Below are 25,131 nucleotides of genomic sequence, written 5' to 3'. Positions count from 1 at the left end.
GAGTAAATATTTTTTTGTAAAGGGGATCTACTGGTGAGAAGAATGGAGTTATTTTGGGGGCTGGGGGCTGGCATCCCACTCAATCAGGGTTCTAACTGGTGCTCCCAGGCGTTGGTCCTGTTCAAGTGTGGGTTTGGCTGTGTCCTGTCGTGTGCCAGCCCTGTGTCTGGCTGGGCTACGCAGGGCATGGAGGAGGCGCCTTCCAGCCTCTGTTTCCTGCTGACAAGGGGAGAAGGCAAGTGCCAGGTAGAAAAAGGAAGCCCGCGGCCGGGCCATAGCGCACAGGAGGGTGCCGGCTGACCCAGTTCCATCCCCAACCTCCCGTATGCTCCTCCAAGCACTGCCAGGAGTGATTCCTGAGTGCAGAGCCAGCAGTAAGACCTGAGCACCCCGGGTATGGCCAAAGAGAGAAAGGAAGGAGGGTGAGGGGCGTGGACAGGGATTGCTGCATGGACTGGGCAGTCAGGAAGGGCTGACTGACCGGTTCAGACCCGGGGTACGGCCACAGCAGCAGGCCCCGTGGCATCCTACCCGCAAGGTGCTGCCGTTTGGGCAGCTTCCCACCACATCATCGCAGACGAGTGGCGTGCTTTGATCCACCGATAGGACCCGTCGCCCCTGCCTGGGGTCTGGCCTCCGTGCCCGCGTGGGCCGGGGCTGCCGGAGTTGGGGTGTGGTGGGGAGCGCGGAGAGGCCGGTCACCACTGCAGGAGCCTGGCCCCGTCCTGTCTCCTGGCAGCGGCGCGGGGCCGTGAGAGCCGGAGGAAGTGAGCCCAGCCTCTCGGCTTGGGCCGGCCCTGGCGGTGGCTGTGGAACCCAGGGGCTGGGCAGTGAGTGTGTTCTGTCTCTGAGGGCTGTGGAGCGCGTCTCTGCGATGCTGTGTCGCCTCAGTGCTGCAGGAGAGCAGAGGCGACCGGGTGTGCGCGTCCTGCTCCCCGCGCCCGCACTGCCCGCGGCTGGCTCGCGCTCCGTATCTGTGCCAAGCTGTTTCAGTCTTGGCCTCCCCCGAAACACGGGTCTTTCTCTGAAGACCTGATTTCTGGAAGAAAAACCTTTTCCTTTATTAATTGGAGAAGCGGTCTCGTAGGTCCCGCTGCTGTTCCTTCTACAAACGGCCGTTACAGCAGCTGCGGAGTTTGGGGGTCTGCACTCCTGCTGCCTCTGGGGGTCTGCTCTCCCCTGGGGTCTGCTCTCCTCTGGGGGGTCAGCTCTCCCCTGGGGTCTGCTCTCCCCTGGGGTCTGCTCTCCTTTGGGGGGTCTGTTCTCCCCTGGGGTCTGCTCTCCTCTGGGGGGTCTGCTGTCCTCTGGGGGGTCTGCTCTCCCCTGGGGTCTGCTCTCCCCTGGGGTCTGCTCAACCCTGGAGCAGCACTGTATATCATAGGAAGGGGCTGTGACTTCTGATTTGACACACTCCATTCACACAGGCCTGAGAGCAGCCAACAGTGAGTGACAATTTACCTAACATTCGTTTGGTTTACAAGCTATCATTTGCAAATTGGAAAGCGCAGTTAAGGAGGTGGTTGGAGTAAAGCAGGTAGAGGCCAGAAGGATTTGTTGCAGTTTGGGAATTTAATTAGCCCCGCCTCATTTGAGGGTGAAGAAAACGTGGCAATTAAATCATTGCAGGCTTGGGTTTGTGCATGCAGGGAGGGCCACCAGGCCAGAGACACAGGCCCTGCCTGTGAGGATGTGGCTGTGACCTGGGCTTCAGCCGGCTGGTCTTGTCCCCACTCGCCCCTGCAGCGTTCTGCACTGGCCCAGCCGACCAGCTCTGCACCCTGGATTTCCATGCACATGTTTGCAGACCAAGTGCTTTTGGCATTGTGATTCAGAGTATTATGGTGCTTCACAGAGCTTACTTTGGATCTCGGGCTGACTCCTGGCTCTGTGCTCAGGGATGACTCCTGGCAGACTCTGGGGACCTTAAGGGATGTCAGGGATTGAACCCGAGTTGGTGCCTGCCAGGCAGGCACCCTACCTGTGGTACTATTTGCTCCGTCCATAGGAGAGATTTTCTTTAACTTAAGACATTTTTGTGTGGAGCGATAGCACAGCGGTAGGGCGTTCACCTTTCACTCGGCCGACCGGGGTTCAATTCCTCCGCCCCTCTCGGAGATCCCGGCAAGCTACTGAGAGTATCGCGCCCACACGGCAGAGCCTGGCAAGCTCCTCGTGGTGTATTGGATATGCCAAACACAGTCACAATAAGTCTCACAATGAGAGACGTTACTGGTGCCCGCTTGAACAAACCGATGAGCAACGGGATGACAGTGACAGTGACAGTGACTGAGCAACATTGTTGAAGTGCCTCCTTTGAGTGGAGAATCGCAGGAAGCAGAAGAGGAATCGGTGGGGTCACTGCCTTCCGGAGGAGTGGGAGTTTCTGTGCTTCCTTCAGGCTCGGAGTGGTGGGATCCGGCCAAGGTGCGAGAGCAGGTGGAAGCGACATGCCCCAGGAGGGGGGCAGGTGTGGGAGTGAGCGCCCGAGGAGGTGGGGCTGCCTCCTGCGGCCAGGAGCCAGAGGAGTCAGAATCCTGCCTGGCACCTGCAGTGAGCGCAGATGTGCTGGACCGGTTGGTGGAGGGTCTTAAGTGTCGGGCCAAGGTGTTTGGACTTAATTCAGTAGACAGTGGGGAGCCACGATGGCTCTTTGTAGTAATATGACCGGAATCGTGCTGGGGGATTAGTCTGGTGGCATTGTAAGGGGCGAACGGGAAAATGAAAGTACTTTCCCTTGTCGGATCACTTTGTTTCTCTGTATAAATATAGGTAACACAAGGTTCCCATAGTTCCTGAACGATAATGCGAAGACTTTGCCGACAGATATGTAAGAAACAGTGTATTTGTGCTCTCGTATTCAAATGCAGTTCAAAACTGGCCGAAGTGCTGTTACATTCGTGGTTCTCCCACTCAGCAATGGACTCGCCCCGACTCTCTGGACCGGGCCAGGCCGGGTGGCCTCTGCCCATAGCCTGCAGCCCCTGGCCGTTGGCTGTGTGGTGGAGGCCAGACCCTCAGCTGATTGTCCCCGGGATACTGGCAATGTGACCTGCTGCGTCTCATGGCTCCGTGGCCTTCCAGCAGGAAGCAGGCCCGGGCCCTTGATGAGGCAGGCGGGGCAGAGGGCACTGTTGCGGGCTCGCAGGCCCCTTGCCCCTGGGGTGCCCGGGAGTGAGCAGAGCAGCCCGGCTCCTGTTCTGCTTGGGCTACGGTTACAAGCGGGTGAGGCCTCCTGGGAGCAGGAGGGCTTGGGGACGGTCTGAGAGAATCTACTGGGACAGGCTGACGCTAATTCCGAGTGACATGTCAGGGGAGGGCTCTCTGGGAACTGAAATGTGAGCCCGAGTAGAGCGCAGCCCAGTTGGGATGGGAGCCAGCCTGGGGGGCGGGCGGGGCCAGCGGGGCCAGAGCTTAGTCAGGCTTGGGGGGGGGGGGAGGTCAGAGGAGGCTGGGGAGTTGGACGTCGGGAGCCCTTGTCAGTCCGAGGGATGTTGGTTTGGGAATCCGGCGGGAAGAGCGTTGTGGTTACAGGGCTTTCCAGTTGAGAAACGGCACAGCCCAGAGTCTGGACACTGCCTTGACCTGTGCATCCTGTTCCAGCCTGGCGACATCTCTGAGCTCCTGCTGCAACTGGCGCTGGTGCCCGAGCGGGCGTGCCCCCTCCTCCTCCCCTCCCCTTTCTCTTCTACCTATTTACTGTCCTCCGACACACTTTTTCTCTTGGGGGGTGGGGCCTCCCAAGCAGTTCTCAGGGGGCCTGGGGCACCTCCCGGCCTGGCAGTTCAGTGCTGGGGTTCGAGGTGTGGTGCAGCTTGGCCTTGCAGTGCTCCAGGAGCCACGGGGGCTGGGATCTACCCTGTTGAGGGACCCGTGCCAGCCCTGCCTGCGAAGGGTCCGATAGAGAGGTGGAAGGCTCTGTGAGGGTTTCAGGCGCTGACATTTTCTCAGTTTTGAGATTGTTTAGTGTGGAGACGACATTTGGCAAGTGTGAGGTGGGTGGATGGATGGAAGGATTGATGGACGCAGGGACGGACAGACAGTGAGTGGATAGAGAGAAGCTTGGGAAGTGTCTGAGATAACAGCTAAAAAGGCTTTCGGTGTAGGTGAGAAGCGATTCTGGATGAGATCAAAGTCGTGGAAGGTGCAGATAGGATGGAGTCAGGGTAGTTTGGTGAAAAAACTCAACAGGGTCATTCATAATCTATAAAAATAGCTTGTTTTCCCTCACAGATTTAGTGTTCTTTCCGTTAAACCACCATGAAGCATCATTGTTAGTAATGTCAATTAGGATTAAATTTGGTCTTTTTTCAAAAAGTCTGTGTTGGTGTTGCCTTATTCACATGCGGCTGCAGTGTGGTGAAGGTTAATAGAACTGTGCCTTTTTTAATTGATATTTAATTTAGTACTTTAAGAACTTAAAATATTTGTGTACATTTATTTATTTATTTATTTTTGCTTTTTTGGGTCACACCCAGCGATGCATAGGGGTCACTCCTGGCTCTGCACTCAGGAATTACCCCTGGCGGTGCTCAGGGGACCCTATGGGATGCTGGGATTCAAACTTGGGTCGGCTGCGTGCAAGGCAAACGCCCTCCCCGCTGTGCTATCACTCCAGCCCCAATATTTGTGTACTTTTAAAGTCAAATGGCTAGACAGCGCCCACAGCAGTGCTAGTTCTAGCCACTAGGACAGCAGCTCCCAGCTGGGGTCAGCAGCAACATCTGGCAGTGTGGGACATTTTGTGAAACTCTCTCTCTCTCTCTCTCTCTCTCTCTCTCTCTCTCTCTCTCTCTCTCTCTCTCTCTCTCTCTCTCTCTCTCTCTCTCTCCACACACACACACACACACACACACACACACACACATTATTCATAAGTCTGTGGCTCAGAAACTACACATCTGCAATGAGATGCATATTTGCTGCCCTCATGGCACGGGCAGCACGTGGAAAGACATAGATGGAAACACGTAGTCCTCTTTTTTGTTTGCGTTTGTTTTGGGGGCCCCACCCTGAAACCATTCTTCATCAGTGAATAATTTAAGGCACCCAGGGCTTTCGGGGGGGCGTGGTGCTTGGGAGTCCCTACCAGTGCTGGGGAGGGAGCCATCCCCGGGGCAAGGGCACCCCTGAACTGTGCGGGCTGTGGTGGTTGGGCGGGGGGGGGGAGGGGTCGTGCGCAGACTGGGCCTCAGGCCGCACATCCACAGACACAGTTGCACCTGCAGACACACTCCCTGGGGACAGCCAGCCGGTCCTGTGCGCGGGAGCCTGCCTTTCTCACTGTTGCCCTGTGACCTTCGGCAGACCCTTCGCCATCTCCTGTGGCCACTCTCTCCTGAGGATGGGTCAGAGTGGCCGGTGCTCTCTGAAAGAGCCTGAGGAATGGTAGGCTGGGTGGTACTGGCCAGTGAAAAGTGGCATCCGGGTGTGACTTCAACTGATAATGGCTTAGAGTAGTGCTCCTAGTGGTATTTGCATCAGTTCTAGGGATGCATGTTTTATTTGAAGTGATTTATGCATGAAAGTTGCAGGAAGATTTATTTTTGTGTTATTATCTTTTTCTTTTTCTTTTTAAAAATTTTTTTTACAGTCTTACAAATTTTTGTGATTATGTTTCAGTCATACAATATCGAGTACCCATCCCTCCACCAGTGCCCATTCTCCACCACCAATGTTCCCAGTATCCCTCCCACCACCCCCCCATCCCTTCCCCTGCCTCTGGCAGGCACATTCCCTCTTACTCTCTCTCCTTTTGGGTGTTATAGTTTGCAATACAGGTACTAAGTGGCCATATGTTCAGTCCATAGTCTACTTCCAGCACGCATCTCTCATGAGCGGGCCTCCAAGCATTATTTACCTGATGGTCCCTTCTCCATCCCAGCTGCCTTTCCCCCAGCATGTGAGACTGGCTTCCAAGCTGTGGAGCGATCCTCCTCACCCTTATCTCTACTGTCTTTGGGTGTTAGTCTCCGATTATGTGACTTTATATTCCACAAATGAGTGCAATCATTCTATGTCTATCCCTCTCTCTGATTCATTTCACTTAGCATGATAGTCTCCATGTCCGTCCACTTATATGCAAATTTCATGATTTCATCTTTTCTAACAGCCGCATAGTATTCCATTGTGTAGCTATACCAAAGTTTCAGTCATCTGTTCTCAGGCACTTGGATTTTTTCCAAATTCTGGCTTTCGTAAATAGTGCTGCAATAAACATACAAGTGCAGATGTCATTTCTACTGCACCTTTTTGCATCTCTGGATATATTCCCAGAAATGGTATTGGTGGGTCAAAAGAGAGCTCAATTTCTAGTCTTTTGAGAAACGTCCATATTGTTTTCCAAAAATGCTGGACTAGTCGGCATTCCCAGCAGCAGTGAAGGAGAGTCTCTTTTTCCCTACATCCATGCCAACACTGGTTGCTTTTGCTTTTTTGGATGTGTGCCAGTCTCTGTGGTGTGAGATGTTATCTCATTGTTGTTTTGATCTGCATCTCCCTGATGATTAGTGATGAAGAGCATTTTTTTCATGTGTCTTTTGGCCATTCAGATTTCTTCTTGAGAAAGTTTCTGTTCATTTCATTACCCCATATTCTGATGGGATTGGATGTTTTCTTGTAGAGTTCAACCAGTGTCTTGTATATATATCCTTGATATCAACCCCTTATTATTAGAAGGGTAGCACTGTATCACTCTCATCCCGTTGTTCATTGATTTGCTCGAGTGGGCACCAGTAACGTCTCCATGCTGAGACTTGTTGTGACTGTTTTTGGCATATCGAATATGCCACGGGTAGCTTGCCAGGCTCTGCCGTGTGGGCGGGATACTCTCGGTAGCTTGCCAGGCTCTCTGAGAGGGGCGGAGGAATCAAACCCAGGTGGGCCGAGTGCAAGGCAAACGCCCTCCCCACTGTGCTATCGCTCCAGTATTGGGTGAATATCCTTTCCCATTCTATAGACTGTCTTTGTATTCTGGTCGCAGTTTCTTTTGAGGTGCAGACGCTTCTTAGTGTAAGCATCGCAGAAAGATTTAAATCGAGCAGTATTTCTTGAAACGACAGAGGTGGGAGAGACGCTGGCCTGGGGTCATGACATTGCAATCCATCCTGAGGGGTGAGTTAAGAGCAGTTTAGTGTTTGCTAATATTTCACTTGGAATTCTATCTCTGCTGATCAGTTCACAGAAGCGTTCACACCACTAGACATGGATGCCCACACATAGCGCTATTTATTTAGAATAAAGTTTGACCGCTCCCGGTGGTGCTTGGGGGAGGGGAGAAGGGGGCTTTCTCTGCGGAACCCCCTCCCTGGCTCCAGGCACGCAGTTGCTTGGTCTTACTGTGTTAAGTGAAAGAGGTGATCTGAACACCCGTCGGCTGCATCCTGGCGATATTTTGATGTTAGATTGACGTGAATTGAGGTGTAAGAGTAAGTGGCGGAGCGGGTGACAGAAAGGTCAGGCCTGGGCAGTACGGGACAGTGAGCCTGAGCGGGCCAGTCGCTCCTTCATCGCAGACACACGCTGCTTGTTCTGAAGCAGCCTTTGTGTTACTTATAGCGGCAAAGGGTCCTTCAGAAACTGTCTTTCTGTCCGTGAGTACCTTAGATAGGCCAGCGGCACTTAGGGGCTTTGTATTTCACCTGAAATTATTCACTGCTCAAAATTAATCTTTGCTTAATTCTTGACTTCTGAATGAAAGTGTCAAAGGTTAGTTGCATATATTTTTAAAAAAAAATTTTGAAATATGTTGCCAAGTGCTGGCCTGGATTTACACTGCAGGGGGCGCTGGTGGCTTTGTGACACTATTTATCACGCAAATACATTTTCCCTAAACTGAGAAATCATTTCCTTACCACTTACCACCCCTGCCTGCTAATAGAATACCGTCTTCCTGTCCTCGTTGCAAAGTGAATGTTTTCTTACTCTATGTCAAGAAATACAGTGTAGCCGAAAAGAATTTGTAATAGCTTCTTAGGAAACAATCTGTTTTGTTTCTTATTTATCACTTGCTCGCTTGCTACAATCTCTGGGACAGTTGAGTTTGTTTCGGTGCCAACTGATACTCTAACTCCTTTCAAGTTCCCCAACTTCATCTAAACTGGCAGCGGAATTAGTTTTCTCCGGTGGATTCTCTTTGATGTCCCCCTTTCCCCTTCTCTTTGTCCGACTCCCCCTCTCCTCTCCCTTTCTTTCTCCCAGCCTGCCAAGTTCAAGAGCAGCTCAGATGCCATGAATTAAGCGAGGCAGTAAGGGGGAAGCAGGCCCCTGGAAGAACAAAGGCCTCCCATCAGGCGGCCGTGTTCTTTTTTGACCAGAAGCGCCCCCTACATGCTTTCTGTTGTTGCCCGCAGGCCGCCAGAAGGTGAATACAGTAAACCCTCATTACCTCGGTGCCCCCCTTCCCGGGCCACACACACTCCGAGGCCTTTGAAGCCTGCGGCCTTCGTGGACAGTTGCTTTCTCGCCTTTGAACGGGGTCCCCGGGGAGGCCTGGAAGTGCCAGGCTGTGCACCCCAGGGAAAGCGTCACGGGGCAAGCAGAGAGCCCAAACCCAAGAAGCTCCTGCCACTTTCATGCCCCCGTTCCAAATCTCAGCCCTCTGACTCACAGCGGCCCAGGAGGAGCGGGACTTGCTTCCCCTTCTTTGTCCTCGCTGAGAATTTCTGACAGACAAATGGGGATAAATTGGATTTCTGGTAATAGTGGAAACTACTATTCTGCCCTTCCTTCTCACTGCCCCTGCAGTTGGGGGCCCCACAGATGGAGTCCCTGGCCCTGCCCGACTTGTCGCTTCGCCAGAAGCCCGGTGTGCGGATGGCGAATTCGAGAATGATCTACGTAGAACTGAACTTAAACTTGATTTTTGTTTTTATTTTTATTTGTTTATTTATGTTTTTGCTTTTTGAGTCACACCCGGCGATGCTCAGGGCTGACTCCTGGCTCTGCACTCAGGAATCACTCCTGGCGGTGCTTGGGGGACCCTATGGGATGCTGGAGATCCAACCCAAGTTAGCACAACCCATAGTGTGCAAGGCAAATGCCCTCCCCACTACGCTATGCTCCAGCCCCCAAACTTAAATTTAAGAGGGAGAAATGATTGAGATTTCATGATGTTTGTACTTGAAATTAGCCTGTTTCTCATGAAATTGTTCTACTGCTGCTGACAAAAGTCAAGCCTCTGCAAAGAAGTGCATGGTTTTCTCCGTCATCTACTGTGAGTCATTGAAAAAAAAATGCTGTTGCAAAGTCTGTTAAAATAGCTAACGACCTTATTAGTTTTTGTCAAGATGAAATACCTGATGATTGGTGGTTTGGACTCATTTTGATTTGTTTTATTCTTTCCAGGAAACTGGACAGTCAATAAAAGATTTCTGATAGGGTTTGGGGTTGCCAAAGAGACTGAGAGGGAACTCAACAGATGAGGGTATTATTTCCTTTTTTCAAGATGGGTTTTTTTTTTCCCCCTTTATGTTTTTTCAGTTAAAGCTTTTACTAGAGTAAGAGCAACATTTGAACTTTGTGTAATGTTTTCTCTCTACCAGAGAGCGGATGGCATTCCTTTTGTGATCCGATGTGTGGTCACCGCTACTGGAAAAAAGGTTCTGACAGGAATCAAAAGAGCATATAGCTTTGTAGGAAGAAATAATACTTTTGTACGAGTAAGAGTCATATTTTTATTTTATTTATTTATTTATTTATTTATTTTTTGGTTTTTGGGTCACACCTGGCGATGCACAGGGGTTACTCCTGGCTCTGCACTCAGGAATTACTCCTGGCGGTGCTCAGGGGACCATATGGGATGCTGGGATTTGAACCCGGGTCGGCCGCGTGCAAGGCAAACGCCCTACCCGCTATGCTATCACTCCAGCCCCCAAGAGTCATATTTTTAGTAGTATTGTTATCTCCCCTGACATGCCACGCAAATACAAATGTACTCTCTTGGGAGCTGGAGCGATAGTGCAATGCGTAAGGCACTTGTCTTGCACGTAGCTGACCTGGGTTTGATCCCCGGCATCCCCTAAGTTCCCCCCAAGCCCTGCCAGGAATAATTCATGAGTGCAGAGCCAGGAGTAACCCCTGGCACCACCAGGTGTGCGCCCCAGCACATACTCATTCACACCCGTCCCCTCATCTTTTACTAGTGGGGGGGCCGTGAGGATGTCTCTTCTCGAGTACAGCCTGGCAGTGATGCCCTTGAAGTGCAGAGAGTCGCAGCTGAGAGAACTGCCTCCCTGGCTGTTCCTCTTCAGGAACCCCGTCTCTGTGTCTCTTGCTTTGGGGACCCCAAGGCTGGCGCGAAGTCCCTTAATGTCCTTGCCGGCAGAAGGAAAGGCGGGGAGCGCCTCGCTTTGTGCTGCGTAGGAAGTGACCGTTTCTTTCTCTGTACAGGATGCTCTGAAGCTGCGGCCCGGGCGTCTCGAGGGGAGAGGGGCTTGTGGTTCTGGTCGCTTCTGCTCTTGCCCGTGGCCGTCCGTTGGCTTGTTTCCCGCCGTCGTTCCTTGGGGTGCATCTGTCTTCGGGAGAAATTACTGCACAGTCAGAGATTGCGGAACGGTGGCGTTTTTGCAGTCGCTCGCCTGCTGAATTCTCCGGGGCCGGCTCTGATCTCGTAGCCTTGGGCCGTGGTGCTCTGGGAAGGGAGAGGTGGGGTCTGGCCCCACACTGAGCGTGCCCTCTCCTGCCCCCTGCTCTCCAGAGCGCGCTTCTGCCACTGCCTCTGCCAGCGGCCACCTGCTCTGCCCAGCTCCACGGGCACGGCCAGGAAATGAAGGATCCACGCCACTCTCTAGACTCGGAATCATGCTGTCCCCAGTAGACTTGAGCTCATGTTTTTCCAGGATGCTGTGCTGGTTGAGAATATGTTTATATTTTAATTACGCCAGTGGTCATTTTTGACCTTGTGATTCTAATTTTTTTTCTCTTGGTTTTGGGGCCACACTCGGTGGTGCTCAGGCCTCACTCCTGGCAGGCTTGGGGAACCGTATGGAGTGCTGGGGCAGGGGGACCCGGCCGTCCGCATGCAGGGCAAGTGCCCTCCCCGCTGTCTTGTCACTCTGGCCCCTGACCTTGTGGTTTTAAATGCAAGGAGATGTGAAAAATTTAATTGTTCCTAAACACCATCCCAGTAATAACATTATGAAAGTAATAATAGTAATTAGACAAAGAACTAGAGAGTAAGCCTTGGAAATAAAGAGATTGGGAAAGTGGAGGAGGGAGCCATTTGGAGCATAATGGGGCCGGCTCTTCCCCTGCCTCTGGGGTGCTGTTTTAGCAGATTCCCTGCCATTCAGGCACTCGTGACACAGCCTTGGAGCTCGCTGGAGGAATGAACCCTGGCCGGAGCCGGGGAGCAGGAGGGGGACGGGGGATGCCTGTGGATGCTGCAGGGGTGACTTTCCTCTTATGCGAGCAGAATCTGGTTTAAATGCTCAGGCTAGGGCTGGAGTGATAGCACAGCGGGGAGGGCATTTGCCTGGCATGTGGCCGACCCGGGTTTGATTCCCAGTGTCCCATAGGATCCCCTGAGCACCTGCCAGGAGTAATTCCTGAGTGCATGAGCCAGGAGTGACCCCTGTGCATTGCCGGGTGTGACCCCTGCCCCCTCCCCCCCCAAAAAAAAGCAACGCTCAGGAGCCGGGCAGGCTGTTCCCGGGAAGGGTCTGGGGAAAGGGCGCATCCAGCTGGGGTATGCAGGGTCTGTCTGGGAGGGAGAGGCATGCTGCCCAGGGGTGGTTCTGCGACCCCGCTCCTTTCTCCACTCATGGCACTGCGGGTCTGTACAGTTTTCAGTGGAAAGGGTCACAGAGAAGTGCAGTTACCGCATCGATGCTTGTAAATGAAACAAAATCGAAGTTCCTGTTCTCTTAAAGTTTTGCTGCCTCACCCAGACCAATTTTTTTAAATGAAAATGTTTGTTGTTTTAGGCCACACTAGGTCTGTTTTGGGGGGCCATCTGGTGGCTGGGGAAGGAGGAATGGGGGCCAAACTCAGCCCTTCAGCATGCAAAGCATGTACTCCAGCCCACTAAGCGAGCTCTTCGGCCCCGCATTCTCTTTAATAAATATGTTAAAGCCACATCCTACTTCCATCCACATATATATACATATATATATATATATATATATATATATATATATATTATACATTACACACACACACACACACACATACACATATATATACACAGTTACACCTGGCAATACTCAGGGGCCACTCCTGGCTCTGCATTTAGAATTACTGAATTACTCCTGGTAGTGCTTGGGGAACAATATGGGGTGCTGGGGATTGAACCCGGGTCAGCTGCATGCAAGGCAATTGCCCTCCTCGCTGTGCTGTCTCTCTGGCCCCCCAAATTTGCTCTTGTGGGGAGCAGGGGTTGCCAGGAATTGAGCCCAGGGCCTCCCAGTTGTTTGGCAAGTTTTTTTTTTTCTTTTTTGGTCACACCCAGCGATGCACAGGGGTTCCTCCTGGCTCTGAACTCAGGAATCACTCCTGGCGGTGCTCAGGGGACCCTATGGGATGCCGGGAATCGAACCCGGGTTGACCTTGTGCCAGGCAAATGCTCTCCCCACTGTGCTATGACTCCAGCCCCTTGGCAAGTGCTCCTGAGCCACATCCTACCTCTGTCCATTTGCTTGTGCACTGTCCACGCGCCGTCTATCCCAACCACCTGCATGTTCTGACAGAGTGGGGTGATTGTGATCAGGTCAAACAGCTCATAAAATCGGAAATAATTCACCTTCTAGACCTTTACTGGGTACACTTGCCTGAGCACACGGGTCAGAGTGCAGTGTAGAGTTTCACTGGTTCCAGTAACCTGTGCCACTGAAGAAAGGCTTGTTTCTGCAGGCTTGTGTGTTTTGCCGTCAATAAAAAATTGTTTTCTAGGGAAAGGTGAGTAAGTTTCATTGATTCGGTAAATATTGCTTTTGTTTTTTAATAGGGAGATAATTTGACTCTTTAAGTGCATTTTCCTCTCATTAAGATTTAAGAAAATCAAACCATCATTAGAAATCAATCTTAATTTCTAGCTCTGCAGAGAGCTTCGGTGCTTGCCTTCTTAGTGTCGGGGGGATCCCAGGGCTTGGCCGTCAGGAGCACTGGTTAGGGCTGTTAGGGAAAGTTCAAGAGCTTAGATTTGTGCAGGCAAATTGGGCACGGTTGAGTCAAGCATCTTGAAATGGGCAGTTGCTCTTTCTTGAAAGCATTAAGTCCTCTCGAATTTGTAAACCAGGTATTTTAAGATGCATTAAGAGGATTGCATTTTAGACTTGTTCTTTAAAACATTGAATTATTGAATTTTTTTTTCCCCTCTTGTGGCCCCAGGCTGGCACTTCTGTCTGCCCTCCTGTTACAGCTACTAGAAGCCTGACAGCTTGGGGAGGAAGTGGGGGGCTGTGGGTTCTGCTCCTTGGCATCCTCCGAGGCCCTGTGTGTGGGTCAAGCACCCCCTTCTTCTGGGAGTCATGCCCACAGCCCTCTGCCTGCCCCTTGGCCAAACAAGGCCCGCCAGCACCAGTGCCCGGCCTCTCTATGTCACTGTTACAACCCTCCGTCTGCCTGTTCTCAGCCTATCCTCTCTGTTCCCGGGCTGTGTGATTGTCATCTCGGTCTTCAGTGCTGACATTGGGGCCCTGGTGCTGCCCCGGCTTTAAAGGGCTCCCCGCTGCTCAGACCCAGCGTGTGCCCCCACCCCCAGGGCTCCCCGCCTCTGCCGCTCTTGTTCATAACCAGGTTCTCCTGCCCTGCGTGTTGACTGCCCCCGCCGCCCTGTCCCTCCCCGCCGCATTCTGCAGAGCACAACAGTTTCCACAGAAAAACTGCTTTTTGATAGATGGCCTGGTAGTAGCTTGTTCTTTTCCTTTCTAGCATTCATCATCGTTGGTCATTATCTATCAGCGATGAGCTTGGAGACTCCCGCGGGAGCCCGGGCCCGGGCTGCTGCTTTCAGCCCGCGCCTCCAGCACCTGGCCGGGAGGCAGCTAATAAATAGTGTTTGGGGCGAGAGTCTATCTTTCCTGTAGACCAGGGTTTTCATCACTGTTCATAAATTACTCTCGAGCACTCTTACGGCACGCTGCGATCTCTCTGGGCCGGAGAGGCGCGGACGCTGTTATGTTGACCAGCCCCCACAGAACCCCCAGTTTCTGGCCTCGGCAGCTGGTCTGGGAACTCCATGTTTCATATCCTGGCCTGAGCCCTAAAAGAAGACGTAATGAGTTGGGGAGCCATAGCGGGCCTGACAGACTCAATCCACTCCCCACCCCTTCACTTAGCTTCCTGAGATGAGGGGATTAAAGTGGCTGCAACTGGATTCACTTCTCAGGGCCCCTGTTTCCTGAGTACATGTCTGGGGGTCTGAGTGTTATTCTTAGTTTAAATGAAGCATCTTATAAATGTTGACTTGAAAAACACTTATTTTTCAATTGCTTGACTGTGATTCGTTATATCAATTTCCCTCAATTTATAGAATTATGTCTGCTCAGAGGCATTCAGATTCTGTTGGAACAAGATGTGTATCTCCAAGTTCCTCTTGCCTCTGACCTTGGTGGCACATGTTCGGGGAGCATGTATGTCAAACACAGGTAGCGTGCATGTAGAACATACATATATGTGGGACAATATTAGCACAGTCCTTAGTCCAATATTAGCACAACTTAGATAGTTGTGTGTGGAGGGTAGTAACATGTCGTTAGTGGTTGGGACTTAGCAAACATAGTTTATGGAAGATACGCCAAAAACAGTAACGAGTCTCCAATGGAGATGTTACTGGTGCCCACTCGAGCAAATCGATGAGCAAAGGGATGACAGTGAGTGATACAGCGATACAGTGATGTCAGATGAAGAAATGGCTCTTTGTTTCCGAAGTATATCCAGCAACCCGCTCTCCTAGGATGCAGGCTGAGAGCCAGGGCGACATCTCCTAGTTTTATACTGAATCGGGTTTTTCCCTAATAGTTCCTCCTGGCCCTGACAGAGACAGACTATTACAGCTACAGGAGTGACCTGAGCTCCGCGCAGCCCCGGTAAACACAGCACATGGTTAGGACGGCCCAGAACTGACCTATCACACTTAGAGGTCAGGAGAGACTCAAGCTCCAGGGTGGAGAAACAGCCCAGGCCAGGGGAGTGCTAGCATGAACGCACACTGGCATTTGTGCCCTGGCTGGGCACTGCCTCTGGAGCATTTGTAGCCGGACACCCTGTCCAACGCTCCCTTTCCGAGACATCTCGATAGGAACAAGGGACGGACTGGCAGCGTGGCCCTCTGCTGGGCACGTGTGCCAGATGGCGGCCACATTTGCATTTGAGCCGATTTTGTTTTCCAAAAGAAGATTTCATCGTCGGTACCATTGCTCAGGAGTTTGTTGTTGTTTGTGCCTTAATTGCAGTGTCTGTAACTGGTGTGCAGACTCAGAGGAGATGAGCAGTAAGGAACTGCATACTTCATGCGAAGGCCGGCAAGCATTGGTAGAAAGGTTTCTGCAGTTCCGTGCTGGTGTCGCTGAATGATGGGAGGCAGGACCAGTTGTTCCAATAGTTACGTGACCTTGAAGAGGACACGACACTGGCTTTTTGTTTTGTTTTGGGTTTTTTTTTTTTTTTCTAGGTTCTTGCTTATTTACGGGTGAGGGTCAGGGTGTTTTGCTTCGCTTGCAATCATTTTAATTTGGGCTTTTGTGAACTTATGTCCGCTCTGCCCTCTCACTCAGGTTTTCTTTGCCTCATCTTTGCAGCCTCAGTTTTGTTTTTTGTTTTTGTCCATACAGTTTAAAAAGGGGAGGTATTTTTCCTTTCTGGCCCCTTCCCTGTAATTAATCGTGTGAAGTCAGAAGCTTCACGGAGCCAGAGCAGTTCCCAGGAGTGTCTGCCTGTGCTTGCTGTGTTGCTTCACAGGCCAAGGAACCCTCAGCCCGTGCACTCCTCAGGGCTGCTGTGCTCAGTCTGTCTGCAGTGAGGTGGGAACTCTTGGGAGTCAGGACTCTGCAGCACTTGGAAGGTGCCCCGGGGGCCCGGAGCGATAGTACAGCAGGGAGTGAGTTTGCCTTGCACTCGGCCAACCCCGGTTGGATTCCCAGCATCCCATAGGGGGCCTGAGCACCACCAGGAGTAATTCCTGAGTGCAGAGCCAGGAGGAACCCCAGAGCATTGCCGGGTGTGACCCAAGAAGCAAAAAAAAAGAGAAAGTGCTCCGGGAGGGGCCAGAGAGAGAGAGTGCAGGGATTAGGCACTTGCCTTGCATGCGGCCAGCCCTGGTCGAAGCCTGGCACTGCACGTGGTCCCCTGAGCATGGCTAGCTGCAGCCCTGGATAAGTACGTCCCGGGTAACAGTAGTACAGGCCACACTGACCGAGGCGTCAGATCACCCTGGCGTGTCCCACGTTGGGGCCTCCTGTCGAGGGGCTGGAGGGTTGGTGACATCCCAGGTCTGGCGTGCGTGCTCCTCGCATGGAGCCCTCAGTGCCACCCCAGGCACTGCATGGTTCCCGGGGGAAGAAGGGAAAATCAGAGGAGTGCAGCATGTTTGGTGTGGGTGAGGGGATGTGAGCGCGCAGTTGTGAGCCGGCTGACAGACTGGTCCTCCTTACCGTGGTGACCTGGGCCTCCTCTAGGGCCCATGGAAGGGGAATGGACACGGAACAGAAAGGGTGAGGACTTAAACGCCTGTGGGAAAATACTGTGCCGACACTTACAGCTGCTGGGCTTTAAGCGACTAGGGAGGAAATGGAAAAGTTACAGTCCATTATTTTGAAGGTGCTGCTGTTCTCGATTTGGAGACACAGAAAGTGTTCCACTTGGGGGGGCTGGAGCGATAGCACAGTGGGGAGAGCGTTTGCCTTGCACGCAACCGACCTGGGTTCCATTCCCAGCATCCCATAAGGTCCCCCCAAGCACCGCCAGGGTTATTCCTGAGTGCAGAGCCAGGAGTCAGCCCTGAGCATCACCGGGTGGGACCCAAAAAAGGGAAGTGTTCCACTTGGGAACCAAATTTGCTCCAGTGTTTTGTGTGCAGGGGGGGCATCGCTTCCGTGGAGGAAGAAGGGGCCTCCCCAGGGCTGCCCCCCGGTGTGGTGTTGGGGATTGACCAGGGGTGGGCAGCTCTTTGGCCCCCGAGACTTTTTGGAGGGGCAGCAGGTGAAGCAGATAGTTTTTATTGGAACTTATGTCAAGTGCTGTTCGGGGAGAGGAAAGGAGGGGTGTGCGTGTGTCAGGAGAGAAGGCAGGCTTCTCCGAAGCGGAAGCAGTGAGATTCGTGTCCAAGGGCGAACGCCAGACCCCTCGGTGCAGCCCAGGGCACGGCTTGACGCCTGGCCCTTCCCCAGGGCCTCGCCACCCGTCACACATGTAGCAGCCCCCTGGGCATTGAATTCTGTGGGTGTCTTTAAGACCTGTGTTTGTCGTATGGACTTGACGCTGCTGAATGGAAGAATTATTCTCCTACCCCGATTCTCCCAACTCTATTGGATTTTCTGCTTATTTTCTTTACTAGAAGTGGAAATGAAATTATTTTCCAGATCAGCTGGCAGCTGTGATGTTGGTACCAGAGCAGTTTGCTTGGTGCCAGAAGATTCCAAGTGGGCCTTGAGTCTGCTGGAGGGCGCTTACCTCGGGCCAGTCTGCAGACCGTCCTTGGCGCCGGTGCCAGAGCATCTGCTCTGTGGTTAGGTTCGGGTAGCGGGGGCCACGGTGACAGGCCAGTAAACGCTTGCCGTGTCACAGAGTGGACAGTTCGGGTCTGTTAGGACAATTCTCACCGAGTTGGACACACGTCACAAAGCCTTAGACTGAGAGGGATGCTGGCCGGGGCCCGCCTAGGCAGGCTCGTTCCCTCTGCTGTGAGCTGGCGGCTGCCCTGCTCTGGATGCATGTTCAGGACACTGCAGGCTTGAGGCCAGCCCAGAGCTGCTCGGGAAATCGGGGCTTGACCGAAGGGCAGGACTCTAGGAGGGGGTCCTCCACGGAAGGCGGGGAGCAGGGAGAGGAAGGGAAGGAGGATGGGGCGGTGGCACTGGGCACGGCCGGGCAGGGGGCCGTCCCACCTCCTGGCTCTGAGCAGGTGCAGTGTGGTGGGGTGGGGACGAGGTAACTGTGCTTGTTCTAAGACAGCCCGGGTCCTGCCGCCACTCTCCTCCCTCTGTTCTGCTCGTTCCCTGCAGCTGTGCCGCGGGGATCCCTTCTCCCGGCAGGGTCAGACAGCTGAGCTGGGCGAGGCTGAGTGGCGTGGTGCTGGGGTCCGCCAGTGCCCCGGGGTCAGGCCTCACATGTGTCAGCATATGAAGCTGGAGCCCTGGAGCCCTTGGCAGAGCGGGGGCTGGAGCAGGGGCCGGTGAGAGCGAGCTGGGGCAAGGCCTGGGGAGGGAGGGCGGAGCAGCTGGTCCCCCGCAGGTCCAGCGGCACAGGCCGGTCTGTTCTTACCTCGATCTCTGTCCCGGCTTAGTCATCTCCTCAAAGGGCCACCTCGCCTTTCAGATGTGACTGAGCTCAGAGGGAAACGGCCATGCGTTCCCATGCGTCAGAAGGCAGTGTCGAGTGGGTTTGGATGAACAAGGAATTGCGTCCTGTATGTTTTTAGAAGTTTGTCTTAGGTAGACCTGTGTGATCTGGCAGCTCACACAGATATCAGATTAACATGCTGCTGGAAATAAAGATGAGGTTGCAAGTCAAAAATATTGTTTTGGGGCCGGAGCGATGATAGCACAGCGGGGAGGGCGTTTGCCTTGCACACGGCTGACCCGGGTTCGATCCCCGGCATCCCATAGGGGCCCCTGAGCACCGCCAGGAGTAATTCCTGAGTGCAGAGCCAGGAGGAACCCCTGTGCAGTGCTGGGTGTGACCCAAAAAGAAAAAACAAATTGTTTCGGTGGTGCGGAGAATTGAACCCAGGGTTTCATGTGCACAGGGCAGGTGCTCTACCGCAGAGCTGTGTCCTGGGTCTGTTTCGTATCAGCTTTACCTTCATGAAAAATCACACTAGAGAAAGCTCCTACCAGCAGTGAGGGGTCAGAGCTTCTCACATGGGAGTTTGAGCCAAAGCCTCTGGAGGGTTTGTGAAAGCAGAGGCTATTCCCCCACAACCTCCCCACCCCCCACCAAGTCGGATTCAGTAGCTCTGGGTGGGGTGCAGGGGTTTTAGTAAGTTTCCAGGTGTGGTGGTCATGACCTCTGAGAGTCACTGCTGCAAGAAGACTCGCTTGTGATGGAGCCAAGGAACAGCCAGACGGAATTAATCTTGGGAGAAGTGCAGAACAGCTAGCATGGTTTAGGCTCCAGCTCCCCTCTCCTCCCCTCCTCTTCCCTCCCTCCCCTCCCTTCCCCTCCTCTCCTCCCCTCCTCACCCCTTCTGTACCCTCCGCTCCCTTACCCTCCACTCCCCTCCTCTCCCCTTCCTCCTCTACTCACATCTCTCCTCCTCACCCCTCCTCACCCCTCCCCTCCTCACCGCTCCTCTCCCTTCCCCTCCTCACCTCTCCTCTCTTCTCCTCACCCCTCCTCTCCTCTCCCCTCCTCTCCTCTTCCCTCCTCCCCTCCCCTCTCCTCCTCTCCCTTCCCCTTCACTCCTCTCCCCTCTCCTCCCCTCCCCTCCCCTCCTCTTATCTCTTCTCCTCTCCCATCTCCTCCCCTCCTGTCCTCTTCCTCTCCTCTCTTCCCATCTCTTCCCTCCCCTCCCCTCCCCCTCTTCTCTCCCCTTTCTCCCCCTCTCCTTCTCCCTATGGTGTGGCCCACAGGGAATATGCTCTACATGTTTGGTTTCTTCAGTAGAAGGGCTGCCCTTGGTGATTGGCATCTCCTTGAAGTTTCCACAGCCACGTCAGTCACTGTTGCTCTGTCCCCGCAGAGGAGAGCACCTTGCTGTATTTGGCTCCGTGTTTCCCTCCAGAGATCGGAGTTTTGGCGTTTGTTCTTTGCTAAGATACTGTCATTGTTGTTCCCCTCAATGCGGATTGAAACTCCGGGAAGCCAAGTGCAGCGGGTGGACCCTCCCCGCCCGGGCCAGCTGTGTGCGTTTCTATGGCGACTCAGCCAGCCACTTTGTCGGACCACACCTGGCTTATTTGCATCCAGTTTTAGTTGGGGGGATTTCAGAAGAATAAAAGGTCTGTGGATGTGCCTGTGGCTAGCCAGAAAGCGCTTGTCAGCCGGTAGCTACGGCATGGGTCTGAGGAGAGGGTGGTGGGTCTCTCTCGGTGTGGGCATGCGCCCTGTGTGTATCTTGGCTTTGTGTTTTGTCTCAGCAGTTTTCATTTTGGCTTGCTTTCATGTTGTAGGTACAACCTCTTACAGTTGGATGATTTCTTTTTTTAATCTTCAAAGACCTTCAAAGGCCAGGCAGGCAGATCAGACACTTTTCTTTTTTTCCGGAGAGAAATTCCATTTCTCCACACTTTTGTGTCACGGAATTGAACTGCTTTGGTAAATTTTAGAGCAACTAATGGATTTGGCAGAATTCTGTGTTGACCTTTGTTTTTAAGTATCAAGTATTCTCAGAAAATAAAAAAATCCAACATATTAAGAAGGCAGTGAGAGCGGTGTACGTGTCGGATTTCCTTTGCACCGTTCGGCGTAAGCTCTTGGGAAGGGTTCTCTGGAGCTGGGCCCTCACTGCGTGTCCGGAGAGCACCTACCGCAGTGGCCCCTGGGTGGCAAGCTGCTCCCTTTCCTGCTGGTCACCTGCTCGAGTCCAGCTCTCATGGGGAGGACCAGCAGGGGGCCAGGCATTCACATGGGTGTGGTCGCTTCGGACTCTGAGTTGCAGAGCCAGAGCGGCCCAAGTTAATGCCTAGGAACTTGGCGTTATGTTGGATGTGAATTCAGTCTCTCCTGCACTTTTGCAGCTACCGTGGTGCCAGGCTGCGTGCAGGCTCCCCCAGAGACGGGCCCGCTGCCCCAGTTCTGCCGGGTCGGCGCTGAGTGGTTGCCCACACACGCCCCCGGTGTTTGAGTGGAGATTCCTGTTGAGGTGGCTGTGGCTTACACACATACTCATCTCTGGGGGACAGCATTCGAGTCCAGCCCCGTAGACACTGAACCGGTATTCCGCAAACTTTTCCCAACCACAGCCCCCCCACCCCCAACTTTTCTTCCTATGACCTCCCCCTACGCCCCTCATCTAAGTATCATGATGTCACCGTCCCCGTTTACACACCTGCCACCTGTGGACTCCTTGGGACCTCCTGGGGCCCACAGGGGACCATTTAGCCCCTGGGTGGGAAATCCCGCCCCCTCCCCCAATCCAGGTGGTCCCAGTTACCTGTCTCAGCTCCGTGACCCCCTTGTATTGGTCATCATCAGTTTCTCCTCTGGATCTAAGTTTTGTTTTCACTTTGTTTTCCTTTCCTTTGCCTGTCTTCTGAGTGAAGAGACTCGGAGGATTTGCCCTTCTTACCTGGCGTGCTTGCCTGATACCCGGCTCTTGGCCCCCGTGAGGTTGTGGAGGCCGATCTGTCTGCTGAGTGGTCGAGGGGCATTGCCTTGAGTCTGCGGTGACCTTGGGCTGATTTCCAGGCCGTGACAGCCCATGTGCAGGACGCAGACAGGGATGGAGCTGGCTTTTTCAGAGTCGAGCTCTCGTAGTCTTTGGACACATTCCCAAAATCGGAATAGCCACAGTCCCTTGGCATTTGTGTTGAGCTTTTGAGGTACAGCCCCCCTGTTTGTGTTCTCACCAGCAGCGAGCAGCCGCCTTCCCTGCAGACAGCTGAGGCCTCCCTAACTGCTGTTCTCGTGGCTGCGGTGACAGCGTGCTGTGCTTTGGCGGTTCCCTGACCATCAGTGACGGAGAATCTGTCTGTGTCAGCCGTTAGTGAGACATGCCCCTTAGGAGAGCCGAGTGGGCAGTCTCTTCTGCCTTGAGGGAAGACCAGCACAATCATCCCTGCGGTTCCCGGACGGGACCCCCATGGGTTCCTGGGCCCCAGCTGCGGCGTTGCCGTGCAGGTGGGTCCCATGCTCCCCCTCCAGTTCACTCAGTCTTACCTTTTTCTCATTTTGGTGTTCACAGACTGGAAAAGTTAGAAGCGCTTTCCTCCCCTTTCAGTTACCAAACTCCTCTCAGTTTTCAGTGAATCAATTCCAAGAAAGAGTGCAGTCTTTCTAGGCCTGGTAAATATGTTCTGCGAATAAAAGCGCCTAGTGTACCAACTCTGATAAACCCAGGTCTTATGACGATTGCCTGTCGCCTTATGGGACGGAATGACGAGAAAAACGACTTAGCTGTGTAGTGTCCACGCCTTACCTCTGAATGCGCGCGCTGGTGCTTGAGCACGGGGCGCCCTTTTGGGCACTGTCTCTTGGAAAGTATCTGGAAGCCAGCAGGGCACCTGGATGGGTTTTTATGTGCAGTGTCACCTTTATAACATTGGCACCCATTGCTGTACATCCACTTAATTGAAGTACCTTTGTAAGTAACAGTTTCATAAAATAGTCGTCAGAATATTGCAAGTTATATTTTAGCAGCTCACAAAAGATCTAGCTGAGGGTCAGAGAGATCAGCTACTTTGCTTAATGAAGTTCAGCGTAACCAGGCTAAGATCAGATCTGTACTTTCTGATTCCTAGTCTTTTTGTTAAAGAGCTTTTTTATTTTTATTTATTTTTTTTAAAAAAAAAGGAAACAAATTTAATTTAAGGGGAAAAATATCAAACATAAAAAAGCAATCAGAGCGTATCAACTCCTGGAAAAAAACTTCTCATCTTGGCAATCAAGTTTTTTGTCAGGGCTGGAGAATAAAAATGCCGTTCAGCTGAAGAATTTCTGAGTTATCAGCAAATCAACTCATTTCAGGAGCAGGGGAACCCTTGGTGGTTTCTTAGTACCAAAATGGACACCAGCTTTTCTTCGGAGGGTCTCCGACGGCCCCTCTCAGCCGACTCTCAGCGGGGGTGCGATGAGGACCACGCCGTCTCCCCGGACGAACAGCATCGGGATGTTCCGTTTCGTTGATTTGTAGATCTCCTCGTAGGTCTCTTCATCGATTTCTATAGTGGTCACAGTTTCTTCCACATCTCCCAAAATCATATTTAAATGTTGATCATATGCATGTAATCTGCCTCGGAGCTCTCTGTCATTTCTCATTTTCACATAAATTCTCTCATCTAGGCTGAGCCTGATAAGGTCCAAGGGCTCCTCCACGGTATTGGTAGTTTGTTGCTGGTCCACGTCGTCCGCCATGTTTCCTAAAGAGCTTTTTTAAAGTCCCTTAAATTGAAGTGAATGTTTCTAAACCATGTTTACAGTTTATGTGGGATCTTTACTTTGTATAATTAAGTGCTTTAGGCGGAACAGAGAATATGCAGTGGTATTATTTGCATACAATTTTTTTTCTGTTAACAGCAGTAGTAACGGCCATTAGCTAATGCCGAGGTGCCATGCAGCTTTGAGGTGCAGTTACATCAGGCCAGGAAGAGCCTTTGGTGGGAGTGCAGCGTACCTGGGGCACAGGTGGGGGAACTGAGGCTCAGGGAAGGTACCATTTAGTTTCGGAGGTTAGAACGAGAGTTGAGAGAGACCCGGGCTGGGGTGCGGCTCAGTGGCAGAGCATGTGCTTTGCATGTTCGAGGTTGGAGCCTCTCAGATAAACAGACCTTCAGGCGCTTCTCTCTGATGTCAGAGCTCAGGGGAAGCTTGACCCAGCTCATCCTCTGAGTTCGGATCTCAGTGCACATCAGACCCAAGGGAAGTGATTATAGAACTAGTCGCCTGTTGGCTGGGCACAGAGGCACCCATGTCCCATGGTCACTGGGTCACTCAGTGCGTGACCCTACACACTTCTTCTCCTGTTCTTGCTGTTTGGGGAGAGAGGGTGCGGGTGCCCCACACGTGCCTCAGGGGAGACCCCAAAGTTGTGTGGATGGGGGCTTCGTGGCGTGTAAGTCGTCCTTGGGGTCAGAGGGCGGCTTCCTTTCCCGTCCACTGAGTGAGTCTTCCCTGAGGAGGCCTCCAGGTCGCTGTGCACTTGGCAGATGATGCACTTTCCCTTAGGGCTCACCCGTCAGACTGTTGATAGATGAGACTGTCTGTGTGTGTGTGTCTGTGTGTGTGTCTGTGTGTGTGTGTCTGTGTGTTTGGGGGCCACACAGGGCAGTGCTAGGGGCTTACTCCTGCTTCTGCGCTCAGGGATCACTCCTGACTGGGCTCAGGGCTATCCTGTGTGGTGGGGCCAGGGATTGAACCAGGGTTATGCGCCCCCCCCAGTCCCCCCGCTCCCCTCAGCCTCCTGACTCCTTTTCAAGCACCGAGTCCACGTGTGCCACTTTGCACAGAGCCCGAGAGCCCCGTGGTCCGGGCTCATTGGCCAGCGGCTGCCTTGATGGCAGCGCTTGTAAGCCGTCTAGGGCTGTTGGGCGAGTGTTTGTGAACCGAGTGTCCTGTTAGGGAGCAGTGGCCCAGGGCACGGCCGTCAGTGTTTGTGAGTCAGTGGTGGCAGGTTTTGAAGAGCCAGGGTGGCTAGGAGGGTGGTGTGGCGGAGACAGCTGGCAGTGGGGCCGGGAGCCCACTGGCCCACGGGCAGCTTCGGGCCAGGCTGGCCGCCAGCGCTGCTGTCCTGGGCGCTGTGCCCCCGGCCCTCTCCCGAGCCTGGTCGCCCTCGGGGCTTCCAGGGAAGCAGCCGGCGGCTTGCTGGCCAGCGGCCCCCGGAAGGCAGTGGAGCCGGGTTAGTTCCTGCGACAGGCCCAGGCCTCCTCCCGCCGCGAGCGGCTTTCCTTTCCCTGCAGGGCTGAGCTCTGCCCCGGGGAGGCACTGCTCTCCGTTCAGAACAGGACTGGTGAAGCGGGCATCGGAACTGTTCGCCTGTGTTTGTACAGGCCCACACCCGGGGAACAGAGCCCCGGGGGTCTCGTGTGCCAGCACGCCCCGTCCCTCTGTAGCTGCTCAGCCTTCGGGAATGTGCCCCGTGCCCTGATCAGCAGTGGCGGGGCCTGAGTTCCCCGACCTTCCTGCGGTGTCTCTCCACCGCGGCTGCCCTCAGCCCCTTCCCAGACAGCACAGCAGAGCCTGCTTGCTCGGAGAGACCTGCCCCTGCCCCTGCCCCCCGGAGCCCTCCCCAGTGTCTGCAGTCCCCCCTGGCACCAGAGAGGGCACTCGTGGGGCCTCCGAGTAGGACTGGCCGGTCTGGGCACCCGCCCTCCGCATGCTCAG

General features: G+C 53.4%; 2 protein-coding genes across 3 annotated transcripts in view; one reads left to right on the top strand and one right to left on the bottom strand.

Moving 5' to 3' along the window:
- The window catches only part of POU2F1 (POU class 2 homeobox 1), an 81,229-nt gene that overhangs the window by 18,259 nt on the left and 37,839 nt on the right, over nt 1-25,131 (top strand). The window lies entirely within an intron of this gene.
- Nucleotides 22,792-23,166, bottom strand: LOC101553091 (U6 snRNA-associated Sm-like protein LSm3). The gene has a single exon (XM_055120883.1). The coding sequence runs from the start codon at nt 23,164-23,166 to the stop codon at nt 22,858-22,860; it is 309 nt and encodes a 102-aa protein (XP_054976858.1). The 3' UTR covers nt 22,792-22,857.

This window comes from Sorex araneus, chromosome X, assembly GCF_027595985.1.
Source record: "Sorex araneus isolate mSorAra2 chromosome X, mSorAra2.pri, whole genome shotgun sequence".
Lineage (NCBI taxonomy): Eukaryota > Metazoa > Chordata > Mammalia > Eulipotyphla > Soricidae > Sorex > Sorex araneus.
Note: the sequence above shows the minus strand (reverse complement) of the source record. Positions and strands in the feature narration are given on the sequence as shown.

Bases quoted from the DNA above. Each gene is read 5' to 3' on its own strand.
- LOC101553091 (XM_055120883.1), bottom strand. From the start codon at position 23,166: ATGGCGGACGACGTGGACCAGCAACAAACTACCAATACCGTGGAGGAG.